Below are 16,614 nucleotides of genomic sequence, written 5' to 3'. Positions count from 1 at the left end.
CCTAAAAGCAAAGAGCAGGCTATCTTGGACAGGGATAAAGCCTTCAGAATGGCTTTGGCACTCACCTTGGACTTGGCTGAACTGCAGGTGGTAGAGTCTGTTGGCGAGAGAGAGAAAAACGAAAGTTAAATTGGAGCAAGAGGAGGCTGTCCTGTGAACACAATTCCCTCTCCTCGGAGGCTTCAGAAACCAGGGAGTTCAGACACCTGAGATCTCCCCAGGTCCTGGGAGTGTGATGGACTTCTGATGTCATTTCCTAAGGGACAGGGATGGAACGAACAATGATGTCAATTGCCACTTCCTTTTGAGGCAGAAGGTGACATCAGGCTGCCAGTCACTAGACCCTCGTTTGCCAGGGTCAGGGCCAAGGGCGGGCGGTGCTTTTCTTTGGGTCTAGTTTCTCCCCCCCTCCCCTTCTGTCCCTGTTACTCTGAAGCACTGGAGAGAAAATGGCAAATACGAGATGCAGTCCACGGAAACCACAATGAAACACAGCAAATCACAGATGCTCTGGAGAAATGGAGACCACACAGTGCATAGACGGGTGGGTGCCCTACATCTACCTCCACCCCACCCCAATCCCAGGACAGGAGGAAGAAGACGGGCCCTGTGAAAGATGGAGTACAGGGGCAGACAGCAGGTGGGTGAGACACAGGAGGTAGAGTGGGCTGGTGATTAGGGCCTTGCCAGGCTCCATCTCCAGACTCCAGGCCAATCTGCCCTTATGGGGCAAGGCATCTGTTCATCACCAGAGTTATGAAGAAGAGTAAATCATCACATCCGTGGGACTTGGGTCCCACTCCCTTAATATCATTGGGGGTGGAGAAGGAACCAGAAACGAATCCTGGTAGTGTCTTCTCCGGGACTGGGGAGGGAGCGGGCTGCTCTAAGGATCTCCCTGGGGTCAGAAGGGGCAGTGGACAGGCACAGTTAATCCACACTCTCTGGCAAGCAAGTGAGACCTCCTCCCCGGCCCTCCCCTGCACACAGTGAGAAGAGCAGATGGCTGACCACACAGTGACACACACAGGGCAGGGGTGCGGCAGCAGGTGATTAGAAGAAATGGGGGGCTCCTCTCTGCGACCCCCACCCACCTGGTCCTCTGGCTCCCTCCCTGGCCTGCCTCTGGTAACTAGAGGGGCTGTGGTATACCTATGTCAGAGGCAGGAGCAGTCAAAATACAAAGGGGAGGCTCAGCCATGGAGTGGGACAAGTTAATGCCTTGAGCCAAGAAGGACTGCTCTGGGCTACGCTGCTATGAGGGTCCATGCCCAGAAACAGGACTAAGGGGCTGAGTGATCAGGGGCTCTGGTTTCAGAAGCAGGAAGAGCCAGCCCTTGGAGGCAACTGAGGCAGGTGCCACAGCTATAGAAAGGCTTTTAGGGATGATGTCCCTCATGTCTGGACAGTCTGGGTCCCCCTCCAGCCAAGCCTCCCCCTGTCCGGATAACCAAAAGTGGCCAGGCTGGGCACAGAAAGAAGGCCAGAGTCTGGGGACTGCAGAGAGCAACCCCAGGTGCCCTGACTTCCTGGCAAGGGGATAGGATCTGGCTCCAACAAATGCCTCCTTCCTCCTGAGAAGGGGCTTTCAGATGAGAGGGTCAGGGAGGTGGTGGTGGTGGGGGGGCGTTGCTAACAAGCATGGGTAGCTGGAGTATCACATCGAGGTGCTTACAACCCGGGACCTTTCTGCCTGCCCCTCAGGCCTGCCCAGCCTTCTTATAATCACCCGCCACTGTTAGTGACCGAGGCCGCAATGCCACACTGTACCCTTTAAATCTCCAACAGGTCCGCTGGAGGAGAGGAAGAAGAGAAGAGAGGGGCAGGGTTCAGGGGTGGGAGGAGAGCACAGGGAAAGGAGAAAGGAGGGTGGAGGGGTGCAAGGAGAAAAGGAAGAAAAATTAAAAAGAGCAACATGCCCAGAAGGACACAGCCCATGAGAAATAAAAAGCTCAGGAAGGAAACCAGTGAAGGAGGGCAAACAAAGCCCCTCCCCAGCCCAGGGGCAGCTGAGCAGATGAGGAGGCAGGTGCACAGGAAAGCTGGACCTCCCCAGAGAGGAGAAGGCCCTGCCACGGCCCAGTCTCTGTGGTGGGGGCAGAGCAGGGAAGCTAGGCATCTGGCCAGGCACCTGGGACCCTCAGGGATGTGGATCCCACCCCACTCCCACCCCTTCCCAGGCCCCCCCACACTCACCTGAACCTGGGTCACCAGGGGGCACCGTCCTGCCAATGTTAGGCAGGAGGTACTCAATGTTGGGCACTGACTGAGGCTCCTTGTCATCCACAGGAGTCTGCAAACAGGAGGAGGGTCAGCCAGCATGCCCTCAGGTGGCTAGACTGTGGATCCCGCAAAATGGGGTAACCCGAAGGCAAAGCCCACAACTCCCCCATCAAACTGAGGCTCACTGGGGCAACTGTCTCTCTCATCAGTCAGGCACTCTGGAGGATAGGTCCTACATGTCCTCCCATTAGACTGCTTTGTGCCTTCCCCAGCACCTTGACTGAACCCCTAAAGGCTGGAGGCAGGAGCTGTGTCTCCCCCATCAGACTGGACTTTCCTAAGACCTGTACCCTCCACAGAAAACCAGATGGTGGGGTCTGCCTTTGCCATTGGATTCAGTTTTCTTAGGGTCAAGCTTATATCTCCTTCCTCAGACTGGGGGCTCTCGTGAAGGCAAAGATTGTGTTTTCTATCAGATTAGAGGCTCCTGAGGAGAGGGTCTATGTTTCCTCCATCAGACTGGGAAGCCCTGAGGGAGGGACCTTCCCCGACTTGAGTCTTGCTGCCTGCCCCCTCCTGGCCCCCAGCCCAGGATAAGGGCCAACCTCAGACCAGACACCCCCACCCCACCCCCGCATCACTTACTCTCTCTCCCTTGTCCTCATCATCGCTGAAGAACCAGTCTGACTGCAGAAGAGACAAAAGGAAGTGGTGAGCTCAGCATGGGAAGGCGCTAAGGGAAGATGGAGACATGGGCTCCCGATCTGCACAGTCCAAATGGTTCCACTCAGATGCCAGATGGAGTGGGGCAGGAGGGGGCACCAAGGGGTGAGGGTCCCCACCTCATGCCTGGTTACTAGAAGTCCCCAAGGGAAGTTGATGAAGCCCAGGACCCAAATCCATAGATTATGAGAAACTCTTGGGGAGAGAAAAGGTCGGACCCCAGTGTGGGAGGGAAACGCAGCCTGGTTGGGGAAGGCGCTGAGGATTGATGGAGGGCTGGCTCAGGGAGAGCTTTTCGGCCTGTGGCCTGTGTGTCACTAGACCTCGTACAGTGCACCAATGCAAGCGTCTGGAGCTCCCTCCCAACAATAGGCCAGAAGTGGGGACAGCAGCACCATCTAGTGCTGGTCCAGGCCACTGCAGGGAGTGGGCCAATCACAGATGTCCCAGCTGTGTACCCCTCACCGGCACTGGGGCAGCAGCCCCTCCCCTGGCCAGAAAAGTGCCTGGAGGGAAGCGTTAGGAGGTTCTCTGAAGGGCAGGCAGGCAAGGGTTTTCACATAAATGCCAAACAGGATAGAAAATAGTGAAAATCCCACTCTTGAATATATTTTGTGATATGTGAGAAATCTTGAAGATAAAAACCCAAAGTTTTCTGAAAGACAAAAACAGACTGCTTACACATGAGCAAGTATTAGCTGTAACTAGAACTTACAGCAGCAAGACACAAGAAGACAATATTTTCACTGTATTGCTAGACTTAAAAACACAGGAATTTCAAACCTAGAATTCTATACCCTGCTAAACTCTCAACTGGGTATAAACTACAGCTTTTCTAAGACATCAAAAAGCTGACTGCACAAAGACTGTCTTAATTGTGTACATGAGCATATAAAGAAATGACTCCAGGGTGGAATAACAAGCTCTGAGAAGGATGGACAGTAGCATAGAAAAGTCCATTGTTGATCCAAGCAAGGATACTCACACACGTATACAAATACAATCAAAGTATATACATCACACCGTGGATTTCAAATGCAGAGGGAGAAACCAGTGACAGGTGAGCATACATTAACGTACTTGGCTTTCAGATGTGGTGGAAGACAATGGATATTGATGAGCTTTAGAAATAGTCAGAGAAAATGAAACATAAGTATGGGCTGTTATAATTGTATAATTAAACACAGTACAGGCTTTATAAATTGTGTAATTTTCACATCAGGAGAATAAAAATCAATTCATCTAAAGCAAGGTAGGACAGATCGAAAAGAAATAAAATGAAAATGGGGTAAATAAATGACATTTAAGATAACAGAGATAAGGGACGCCTGGGTGGCTCAGTGGTTAAGCGTCTGCCTTCAGCTCAGGGTGTGATCCTGGAAACCCAGGATTGAGTCTCACATCGGGCCCCCAGCATGGAGCCTGCTTCTCCCTCTGCTTATGTCTCTGCCTATCTCTTTCTGTGTCTCTCATGAATAAATAAATAAAATCTTTAAAATAAAATAAAATAAAATAAAATAAAATAAAATAAAATAAAAAAGATAACTGAGAGAAATCCTAACAGTATAGAAATTAGAATCAAGCCAATGAGTTCACTGATGAAAATTAAAACACACAGATTTGGGGTGCCCAGCTGGCTCAGTTGGTAGAGTGTGTGACTCTTGATCTTGGAGTCATGAGTTCAAGCCCCATGTTGGGCAGAGAGATTACTTTTAAAAAATAAAAATAAAATACTGTTTGTTTAAAAATAAATAAAGTAAGCATAGAGAAGGTGGATTGGAAGGACATGTATTAACCTTTTAGAGTGGGTCATTATGGGGGGGCAGAGTGAGGGTAGGAATGAAGGTGGGCATAAGACTTGCAAGTTGATGACCATGTGCCATGAACCTCAGTTATTATTTATCATAATTGGGCATATTATTAACACAAATAAGTGGCACAGAAGAGAAATAAGAAAGAGAAGAGAGGACAAGAAATAATGCAAGATCTAGGGGTGCCTGGGTGGCTCAGTCAGTTAAGTGTCTGCCTTCAGCTAAGGTTGTGATCTCAGGGTCCTGGGACCAAGCTCCAAGCCGGGCTCCCTGCTGAGTGGGGAGTCTGCTTCTCCCTCTCCCTCTGTCCCTCCCCTCCACTCATGCTCTCTCTCTCTCTCAAATAAATAAATAAAATAGTTTTAAAATAATGCAAGATCTAAAGTCTGTCGTGTCAGGTTCAAGTTCACCTCAGGTAAATGACCTATTTACTTATCTGTAAAATGGGCATAATAGGAGTATCTACTTCTAGAATTGTGGTGAGAATTAAAATGAAATCCCATATAGCTATTATAAAAAAGATTAGAATACCAAGTGTTGGCAAGGATGTAGGGAAAAGGGAATCCTCACGCCCTGTTGGTGGGAATGTGAAATGGTGCAGCCACTATGGAAACCAGTATAGAGGTTCCTCAAAAAGTTAAAAGTAGAACTACCTTATGATCCAGCAATTCCACTTCTAGGTATTTATCTGAAGGGGGGAAAAAAAACACCAACAAGAAAAGATATCTGCACCCTGACGTTCACTGCAGCAGTTTTTATTTACAAAAGCCAAGATACAGAAGTGACCTATGTGTCCATCAATGGAGAAATGGATAAAGAAGATGTGGTATATATATATAACATGGAACATTCCTCAGCCATAAAAAGAAGGATATCAAAAAAAAAAAAAAAAAAAAAAAGAAGGAAATCTTGCCATGTGTGACCACATGGGTGGACCTCAAAGACACAATGATAAATGAAATATTTCAGACAGAGAAAGACAAATACCGAATGATCTCACTTATGTGGCATCTAAAACAAACAAACAAATAAACAAAATCCAAGTTCATAGGTAGAGAGAACAGACTGGTGGTTGCCAGGAGTAGGGTGAGGACCAAGTAGGTGAAGAGGGTCAAAAGGTACAAACTTCTAGTTATAAATAAGTCATGGGGATGTAGCATAGAGCATGATGACTATAGTTAAAAACACTGTATTGTATATGTGGAAGTCACTAAGAGAATGACTCTTAAAAATTCTCATCACAAGGGGCACCTGGGTGGCTCAGTTGGTTAAGTGTCTGACTCTCGATTTCTGCTCAGATCATAATCTCAGGGTCTTGGGATTGAGCCCTGCGTCAGGCTCTGCACTCAGTGGGGATTCTGTTGGAGATTCTCTCTCCCTCTCCCTCTGTCCCTCACCCCACTCTCCCTTGCTTTCTCTAAAATAAAATCAAACTTTAAAAAAATTCTCAGGATCCCTGGGTGGCTTAGCGGTTTAGCGCCTGCCTTTAGCCCAGGGCATGATCCTGGAGTCCCAGGATCAAGTCCCACATCAGGCTCCCTGCATGGAGCCTGCTTCTCCCTCTGTCTGTGTCTCTGCTTCTCTCTGTGTGTGTGTGTCTCATGAATAAATAAATAAAATCTTTAAAAAAATAAAAATAAAAAAATTAAAAATTAAAAAAATTCTCATCAGAAGAAAAACAATTGTACCTATACATGGTGATGGGTGGTAACTAGACTTATAGTGCCGATCATTTCACAACGTATACAAATATCGGATCATTATGTTGTACACCTGAAACTAATATAACGTTACATGTCAGTTATAACTCCATTAAAAAGAATTTTTTTTGAAAGATAGAGCATGCCTGCAAGCAGGAGAGGGATGAGGCAGAGGGAGAGGGAGAGGATGTCAAGCAGGTGCCAGGCCCAGTGCAGAGCCCAACCCCAGGCTCTATCTCATGACCCTGAGATCATGACCTGAGCTGAAATCAAGAGTCAGACACTTAGGGGCAGCCCGGGGGGCTCAGTGGTTTAGCACCGCCTTCAGCCTGGTCCTGGAGACCCGGGATCGAGTCCCACATCGGGCTCCCTACATGGAGCCTGCTTCTCCCTCTGCCTGTCTCTCTCTCTCTCTCTCTCTCTCTCTCTGTCACTCATGAATAAATAAATAAAATCTTAAAAAAAAAAAAGTCTGACACTTAACCAACTGAGCTACCCAGATGCTCCCCTCCATTTAAAATTTTTTAAAAATAATGAGATCCTGTATGTACAACACATTGTTAGTGTATAATAAGCCAGCCTTTAATTCGGTTTGAGGGTGCCCAAAAGTGCTGTGGGAACCCAGAAGTCTAAAGGAAGCTTCCGGGTAGCCCAGAGGCCTCTGGAAGAATGCATGCTAGCTGGTGCCACCCTGCTTTTTGCATATACAGTTCCCACTGCCTGGAATGCTTTCTCCTTTCTCTGCCTGGCTAAATTCCTTGGGGCCTTTTAAGATAATTCAAGTAGTCCTCCCACCCCTCCCACCTCTTGGTCCCTCTCTACCCCTGGGGCAGGGGCGGGGCCTTCCACCAAGCTTCGCTAGCTAGCTGCAGCCCAGAAAATGAAGTGACATCTGTGTCTCAGCACCTGCATTGGCCTCTGGCATGAAATCATGCCCATCAAGTCAGTAACGGAGATCAGAGATCGCTAATTCAGAGAACACTTCCTAGCTGCTAGGTGGCTTTTGAAGTGTTTTACAGCCATTAACTCACATAACCCTCAACAACTACTTTGTGCCATAAGCATTATTATTGTCTCTACGTTACAGATGAGAGGGTAAGTAATGTGTTTAAGGCCACACAGCATGCAAGGAGCAGAGGCAGAGGTGAACTCAGGCAGGCTGGCTCCAGAGCCAGTGCCCTTCAACAGCTGCCTCAGTGCTTCTCAGCCAGGGTGACTCCACTCCCCCACTCCCCAGGGGGCACTGGCAAAGTCTGCAGACATTTTCATTGGTCACAACTGGAGGGATGTTCCTGGCATCTAGCCAGAGATGTTGCTAACCATCTTATAATACACAGGACACCCCCCCCCCCCCAAGAAGAATTACCTGGCCCCAAAGGTCACTAGTACTGGCACTGAAAAATCCCAGTGTACATAGAGTAGGAATCAACCACGTTTGCCAGGGGAATAAAGGAATGAATGCTCTTTGGGTTTCAGATGACTCAGTGAACACGGGTAAGAGCTGGCGACAACTTGCCACTGAGAGGGTGAACAGCTGGGTCTGCACACTTCCACCCTGCCATGATCGATCATGTTGTGTGACCCTAGGCAAGTCACTGCCTCTCTCTACACCTGTTTCCACCTCCTGTAGGATGCGACAATGGGTCTCCATGCCTTATAGCCCCTTCTGGCTCTGCTGTCTAAGAGTTCCACAGAAGACAGGAGCCCCAGGTAGAGAGGCCAGGTAACAGCTGTGGCTGGAAGTCCAGCAGGAGGTCATGTCACCCAGACCCTCAACCATCCACTCACTGGCCACAGACTCAGCCAGAGTCAGAGCACGGTCTCTGCCAAAGTCCCATCCTGCCTGGGCTCTTGACTACACTGAACCTTGGCTATAGGGCCTCTGGACTAGAGAAAGACCAGCAAACTTGCGTGGGTGGACTTCAGTGGACCACGGAGGGGGTAGCGCATTCCCTAGACAACTGTCCAGGCTGATTATGTTCAAGTGCCAAGGAGGCAGAGAACAGAGAGTCACCAGCTGCACTAGTGCCCAGGAATGAATCCCTGAGTGGGAAAGCCCAGACGGGTGAAACTCAATAGCCACTCATTCATTTATTCATTCATGCATTCATTCAACAAACCCTTAGTGTTCACCATGTGCCAGGCACTAGGCTGGATGCTGGGAGTAGTCCTATGAAGGAGATAGATTGTGTTCTTCCTCCCGGCAGCCAGCCCAAAGGAAGGGCTGCTACTGTCTAGGGACTCCCTCTTGGGGGCCTAGGGGAGGGTAAGTGCACACACTGGGCCTCCTTTCTCCCAAAGGCTGCTCTTCCTGACACTCCAGCTGACCACAGGCCTTGGGCTTCCAGGGGCTTCTCCAGGAGCCATGGGGCTAGTCTCCCTCTCTTCCGCACTGGCCCTTTCCCAAAGCACATGCCCATGGGGGCTCCAGGGGCTACCTGGGTTAGGTTGGGGAGCTGAACTTTTCTAAGGGAGATAGCTTCCCCAGACTAAGGCCTCATTCAGGATCCCTGACACTGCCCAGCAGCCCTGGTCTCCCTGGCAGTTCTGGAGTGCTGCCCTCCCCCGCCGCCGCCCCCCTGCAGGGCCGGTGGTCCCAAAGTTTTTTTTTTTTTTTAATTTTTATTTATTTATGATAGTCACAGAGAGAGAGAGAGAGAGAGAGGCAGAGACATAGGCAGAGGGAGAAGCAGGCTCCATGCACTGAGAGCCCGACATGGGATTCGATCCCGGATCTCCAAGATCGCGCCCTGGGCCAAAGGCAGGCGCCAAACCGCTGCGCCACCCAGGGATCCCCGGTGGTCCCAAAGTTAGTAAGAAAACAGGCTCTGATGTTCCCTCCTGAGGCTCAGAGCCCTGACCACCTAGGAAAGGAAGGAAATAAGCAGGCAAGGCCAGTCAGCATGACCAAAGTCTACCCTGCTGCCTCGCTTCACTGCCCCTGGTCAGTCAGATCAGCTCTAGGAAGGACCCATGAGTCTGCCCTCCCAGTAGGGGAAGAGGAAAGCACAAACTTTGGTCAGACAAAGCTGGCTTAGAATCCTGGGGCTGTCACTTATTAGCTGTGTGACTTTGAGCAAGTCACTTTGCCTCTCTGAGCACCAGTTTCCTTATCTACAAAATGGAAGTAACATGACCTGGATTCTCTTCCCTAAAGCATCTGTGACATTGCAGAGCCTGAGGACCCCGTTCTCCTGGCCAGCTGCCAATCTTATTTCTCCTAGCAGGAGGGGGTCTATTCCCTCCACAGGCCATAGGGAGATTTGGAAATGGAAAACGTGATTTATAAAAACATTCCTGAGTGCCCCAGAAGGGGGCGGTGCTGTCCTGGGTTTGGCTCCAGAGGACCAAGGCCTCCTGCGCCCTCTGCTGGCTGCTCTAGGTTCTCATCCCATCATGGACAAAAACTATCTAGAATCCTTAGAGACAGTGGGGTTGTGGTGTCCCTGGGAAGCCATGAGAAGGCAAGACAGCAGCCGAGGACATACAGAGCACAAGTGCAGGATCCCACCTCAGCCCTTGCTCTGCCCTGTCCCACCCATCACCCTCCACTGGGCATCACCACTTGCCCCCCAAAGCCTCAGTGAGGCCAGCAAGGCCGAGTTCTGCTGCACCTGTTCTACTTGCACCTGTCTGCTTGTTTCTGCCAGGACACTTCTCCTGGGGGCCACCTTCTGAAGATGCCCCTGCATTCACTCCTTGGCTGTACAACTCCGTAGCACCTTCCCTGACCTTCCTTCACCTCTGACCCTCACATGCATCTTGGAAGCTCAAGGGGCTCCTGATTCTCCTGCTGGGGATGAAACATCCTAGAAAGACAAGGATTCTAGGATCCACTGCTGTTTGGTCCAGAAACACAGCCCATCCCTTCTGAAGGGCATTCACCATCCCAGGAACATTTGTTTAAACTGTCTCCCCCTTCACTGGGCTCATCCACCCAAGCAGGCAGGAGCAAGCTGCCCAGGGGAACATGGCCACAGCCCAGGGTGGCTGCTTACATGCTGGATCAGCGTCTCCACAATCTTATAGCGGTCAGGCATGTGGGTCACCATGTCTGCCATGTTGTCCTCAGACGTCCTCACCAGTGTTGGCCCAAAGACCAGGGCCAGGTTCCTGGGCTCCATCTGGGTGAGGGAGGAAACCAGGTCAGTGTCAACACCCCATGAGCTCTGATCTCCAGTCCCCCATGCCTCCCTCACTGTGGGCACCTAAGGCCTGAGCCCCAACCACATTCTGAGCTATGCTTGGCTTAGGGGATAGACACCTCCTTGCTGGGCATGGAGATGCCTGGTAAGTACAGCACAGGCCAGATTTTCAGCCTTATACATCCCCAGGTCTGGCAGCCAAGGGCAGTACCCAATCTGCTCATCCATACTGCTCTAACAATGAGAGATCCCAGAATAGGGAGGGACCTTCTGGAGGTTCTAAGGATATCTTAAAACTGGGAGAATTCCTATAGCTCCATTTATTTTCCCTGCTGCAGAACCAGAAGATGCAGAGGTTTGATTAGAAAAAAGCAATGCGGGGCACTTGGCTGGCTCAGTCTGTACAGCATGTGACTCTTGATCTCGGGGTTGTAAGTTTGAGCTCCACATGGGGTGTGGAGATTACTTAAAATAAAATCTTTTTAAAAAGAAAAGAAAAAGGCAACGCAAGAGATTCGAGCTAAATCTGAGGAGAGATTTCCATTGGACACTGTGGAACTGTGGTTCTCTGCCTCTGGGAGAACCTCGGAAACTCAGGAGATGACTCTCCGGGGGAGAAGCACAGAAAGGTGGGGTGGGGACAAAATGATCTCTAAGGAGGAAGGTGCGCCTAGAGGACCATGGGATTATCTGACCTGGAAGAGATTAGAATATGCTGAGAGGACCTTATATGCTTCCTTGCCCCACACTCTACACCAGAGTCCCCCCACCTTGTTTTTCTCCGAGTGGTCAGCAATGGTCTTCAGATGGCCCACGAGGAATTTGAGTGTTTCATAGTAGTGTCCTGGGAGATCTCGGATCTGAGAAGGAGTGAGAAGGGATATGGGTTGTGATGGCCTCCCCACCTCCCCACCACACCCCACAGGGGCTCCCACTGTCCTATCTCGGGAGTCTGGAAACCACCCTCTAACCAGCCCTGTTGGATAGATGGAGAAACTGAGGCCCATAGTGGAGCAGGGTCTCTCCAAGGTCACAGAAGGAATAGAAGGACTCCAGGCCTCCCAAGGTGATGGTGTCCTTCCAGCCTAGTCTGCCTTTTGCCTAAGGGCGTCTCTCTCCCCCCTTACCAGCTTCCTGAGCGTCTTCATCCGCTCCCTTGAGTCTTCGATGCGGTTGGCCTCGATGAAGTCATTGTATTTGTCTAGAACACAGTGAAGACTCTTTAGAGAGGTGGAAGGCAGTCCTTTCTCTCACTCTCAGGGTGGGCTGCTCCCAAGCTGAAGAGACCCAGGTTGCTCCAGTTGGGAAAAGCTCTGTGGCCTTGTGTCCATAACACCTGACCTGGGGTAGCCCAGGTGTGTTTGTTTGGTAAGAAATAAGACCTGAGCTGCAGGTTGATAATGGCAAAGGGATCCTTGCCCCAGTCTCTGGGACAAGGACACCACGAGGTTAAAAGAGGAGGTTACCTAGAAAGAGCGAAGGGCCTTTCAGCCTCCTGAGCTGGGTCAAGATGCCCCCAACTCCCTTCAGAAGAAGCCCAAGGGGAACTTTAAAAAAAAATGGAATATGGGAAGTTCTAAAATTCATCTGATGAATAAATGCATAAGGATTGCTGAGAATAGGGATCCCTGGGTGGCGCAGCGGTTTGGCGCCTGCCTTTGGCCCAGGGTGCGATCCTGGAGACCCGGGATCGAATCCCACGTCAGGCTCCCGGTGCATGGAGCCTGCTTCTCCCTCTGCCTGTGTCTCTGCCTCTCTCTTTCTCTCTCTGTGACTATCATAAATAAATAAAATTAAGAAAAAAAAAAAGATTTAAAAAAAAAGGATTGCTGAGAATATTTTGTAAAGGAAGAATGACGAGGGAGGATGTGCCCTATCAGATACTGAAACATACTAAAAACAACACAGCCAGAGCAGTCTGGGACCCACAGGGAGAGCTAACCAAGGGTAAGGACACAGAAAGGAGGGGAACAGGCCACGTGGGTCTTTACTATGTGACAAAGGCAGTATTTCAAATCAGTAGGGAAGGATGGAGGTGTCAATAAATGTCCCTGAGACAATTAGCTATATTGCTGGAGAAACGAAAATCCATTTCCTGCTCACATAATACATAAACACATTTAATTGCATTACAGAGCCAAATGTAAAAATTATTTTTTTAAAGATTTTATTTATGTACTTGAGAGAGAGAGAGAGAGAGAGATAGTGAGAGACAGCAGAGAAAGCAGAGAGAGCACGAGTAGGGGGGAGAGGGAGAAGCAGGGTCCCCGATGCAGGGCTCAATTCCAGGGCCCTGAGATCATGACCTGAGCTGAAGGCAGATGCTTAACTGACTGAGTCAGCCAGGTGCCCCCCAAATGTAAAACTTATTAAGATACTGGAAACACAAGGAAGTATCTTCACAATAGTAAGGCCTTCCTAAATATGAGATGCAGAATACATAACAGCTTTGATGACACTTAGAATAATTGTTGACAATTCCTTACAATGCAAAGTCAATATGCAAATGGCAGACCAGGAGCAAACATCTACAAACACCCAAAATATACACAAGCTTGTCTCCTACAAATCAATACAAAAAAAGACAACCTAACAGAAAAATGGGCACACAGTCTGAACAGGAGATGAGAGAAAACAGAAAAGGTCAATAAATGAATGAAAAGATAGTTAATTTCCCTAGTAATGAAAGAAACAAAAATGAAAACAGTAATGAGATGACATTTTCCTTCTGATTAACAAAGGTATAAAATATTGATAACATCCAAGGTTGATGCGGGAGCAAATTCTCTCCTATGCTGTTGGCAAGAGTGTGAACTAGGGCTTTCTTCTCAGGAGACTGGACATGAGCTTTCAAAAATGTTGGCCAGGACCCTGACCTAGAAATTCTACATCTAGGAATCCACCTCGAGGACATCGATCCAGGTGTGCGGGGACACAGTTAATGAAAGTTGTTGCAACCATTTTTATAAGAGCAAAAACCCAAACACGACCCAAACTCCATCCATAGGGGAGTGATTAGGCAAACTATAGCCTATTCAGACTAGGAACTACTATGTGGTTGATTTAAAAGAAGAATGAGGTAGGGTTCTATGTACAAACATGAACGAATCTCAAAATTATAAGCCTCCTTTTGTTAAGGACAACCCCACCAGTGGCGTGCTGGAGCCCGCTCACACTGGCTCCTGAGGGCTGGAGGTGTTCCGTTCGTCCCGACTCCACGTTGGTGGTAGCTTATCCATGACTTGAAATAAGCCACGATGGACAGATTTGTACATGCAGACTGGAAAAATGCTAAAAATCAAGTTTTTTTTTCCCCTTGAGAGCCAGATGTTAAACATCTGCCAGCACACCTGTGAACTCACCCCACTCCAAACCCTATATCTGCATCTATATCTCTGTCATGGGTGTAAGAGGGCCCGGGAGGAAACACAACAGACCATTACTAAGCAGCTCAGCAAACATGAAGAGCTGGGCCCTGGAGCCTGATGCCTGGGCCCAATGCTGGCTCTGACACTTATAACCTGTGTGACCTTAGGCAAATGACTTCATCTTCGTTTCCTCATCTGTACAGTGGAAATAATAGTACCTACCTTTCAGAGTTGTTGAGAGGGAGCAGGGCTTGGCACATAGCCAGTGACCAGACAGGGACGAGAGGTGTGACAGGGACCTTTGTGTTCTCTTTCCTTGTATCTATACTAAGTTCGTTACAAGCACGTGTTTCCCTTGTATTAAAACAAAAGCCCCAGGAGGAAAGAACTAATAAACCCAATTTAAAAAGCAGTATCAGGGCACCTGGGTGGCTTAGTGGTGAAGCATCTGCCTTTGGCTCAGGGCATGATCCTAGGGTTCTGGAATCGAGTCCTGCATCAGGCTCTCCACAGGGAGCCTGCTTCTCCCTCTGCCTATGTCTCTGCCTCTCTCTCTTTCTCTGCATCACTCATGAATAAAATAAATAAAATCTTTAAAATTTAAAAAAAAATTTAAAATAAAAAAACAAAAAGCAGTATAGACAGGTTTCTGTCCTCCTCCCATCCTCCGCTGCCACCCACTACTTACCATCAGTGAAAAGAGGCTCAGGTAGTTTTCGGAAGAAGGACTTGAGCAGACTGCTGATCACGTTGAGGTCTTGCCAGCGCTGGGGAGAGGGCAAAGACATCAGGCCCCAGGCAGGCGTGGTGCGGCACGCATGCTTCCATGCTTGTCCAGCCCTCAAGCCCAGTCTGCCGCAACCCAGGCCCTCCCCGGGGAACACTCACAGCTGTGCCCAGACCATGGATCTCCAGGCTAAGAAGACTCCTCAGGGTGGTGGTGGCAGAACAGTCCCCAGCTGGGTCCTGGCCCCCTGAGCAAATGGCCCCAACCCCCTCGTGTTCCAGAAAGCCAAGTGGTCTCCAATCTTTGCCTACCCACAGAAAGTACCATCTACCTACCAGCTACCTGCTTTGGTGCAAGCATTGTGGGACAGAAGTAAGTGAAACCTCCTTGGTGACTGGGCTTCTTTGGGCCTCCTAGAGCCCCCTCCCTGCCTCCCAGAGCTCCCCGTTTAGCAGAGTCATCCCTGGACCCCCTCTCTTTATCCATGGCCCAGTAGTCACTTGTGCCTGGCACCTTGCTGTCTCAGGCCCTTTGCACTTGCCGATTCCCTCCCCCAGAACCTTCCTTTCCTGCCTTCACAGGCCTGGCTTCTCATCCTGCCCAAAGGTCACTTCTTCAGGGAGGCCTTCCCTGACAGTCCCAGCTAATGCAGCCCCCACTGCCACTGCCCCGTCATCTGTGCAACAGCCCTGACTTTGTTTCTTCTGTGGTGCTTGCCACACTTTGTAACTGTGGTATGCATTTGTCTCCTTGCCCCTGCCTGTCTGCCTGGCAGATTGCAGCTCCCTGAGGAGCAGGGACCCTATCTGTCCTGTCCCCCACCGTGCTCCTACCACCTGTCGAGCTCAATGAGCCTGGCACTTAAATGGTCTAAGTCGGCAATTCTCAACAGGAGTGGAATCACCCCCCCAGGGACATCTGGTGGTATCTAGAACCACTTTGGTTTCCACAACTGGGGAGTGCCACTGGCATCCAGTGGATAGAGTCTGGGGATGCTTTCAAATTTTCTGTGATGCACAGGACAACTTTCCATGACAAAGAACTATTCTGCCTAAAGAGTCAAGATTGAGAAACCCTGTTCTAAATGAACGGGTTGTTAAATGCAAGAATCACTGAAGCATGGACGGGTCATTGTCCCCTCTCACCACCAGGGGGCACCACCATCGTGCACAAAGTCAAGGGTAAAAGACTTGAGAACCGCTTAGAATAATTCAGGCACAGAAAACAAGGCAATGCTCTCCACAAAGACACAGAGCTCCACAATATACACACTCTGTACAGTGGGGCCACAGCCCAATGCCACACCATCCCACAAACAATAGCTTCCCCTCAGGCTCAGCAGGAGTTACAGCCACCCTGCCCACAACAATTAACTTCCAGCCATCCCCAGGATAAAGGACAGGACTGATGCCTGAGACAAAACCACACACCCAACACAATGGGTGTACCCACACTCTGGGCCTTGACATGGGCCAGCTGCCTGTCCAGCTCTGGCCGTGCTTCTTCCTGGCTAAGGTTCTACGAATGTGCTTCAGCGCATACCTACCCCTGCCCAGTGCAGCTCCTGTCCACCTGCCCCTTCAGCTCCTGGCCTGGGGGCATGGTCTCTTCTCATCTCCCAGCTGCCAAACCCAAGGCTTCTGGACCCCTCTTGTGTGTGCATATCAGCCCCTCATCCTCAGCCTCACCTGAGCCCTCTCCTCTGTCCCATGCAGAGCCTGGCCCTTCACTCCTGATGCTCTCTGTCTGTCCACCTAGCAGTTCCCTCCATTGTCCTGCTCTGTGCCCCAATGTGACCACACCCATCCCCCCAGTCCACTCTTGGGCAGTGCCTGATTGTGCCATCACCCCAAATCCGATGGAGGCCCTACCTGACATATCCTCTTCTCTGGCCCTACTCCCCCAGTTTCTGCCAGA

The 16,614-nt window shown here is 49.8% G+C and overlaps 1 protein-coding gene across 1 annotated transcript in view; it reads right to left on the bottom strand.

The window, feature by feature from the left end:
- Positions 1–16,614, bottom strand: part of ARHGAP23 (Rho GTPase activating protein 23) — a 72,534-nt gene that overhangs the window by 6,522 nt on the left and 49,398 nt on the right. The window contains exons 17-23 of the mRNA XM_077852988.1: positions 14,659–14,737; positions 11,730–11,803; positions 11,373–11,462; positions 10,456–10,581; positions 2,869–2,910; positions 2,197–2,293; positions 66–97 (exon numbers count right to left, since the gene is read on the bottom strand). Of these exons, the coding sequence (XP_077709114.1) occupies positions 66–97; positions 2,197–2,293; positions 2,869–2,910; positions 10,456–10,581; positions 11,373–11,462; positions 11,730–11,803; positions 14,659–14,737 (540 nt within the window). The remainder of the gene's footprint in view (positions 1–65; positions 98–2,196; positions 2,294–2,868; positions 2,911–10,455; positions 10,582–11,372; positions 11,463–11,729; positions 11,804–14,658; positions 14,738–16,614) is intronic.

Source organism: Canis aureus, chromosome 16 (assembly GCF_053574225.1).
Source record: "Canis aureus isolate CA01 chromosome 16, VMU_Caureus_v.1.0, whole genome shotgun sequence".
Taxonomy (NCBI): Eukaryota; Metazoa; Chordata; class Mammalia; order Carnivora; family Canidae; genus Canis; species Canis aureus.
This window is presented reverse-complemented; position numbering and strand designations above follow the sequence as displayed.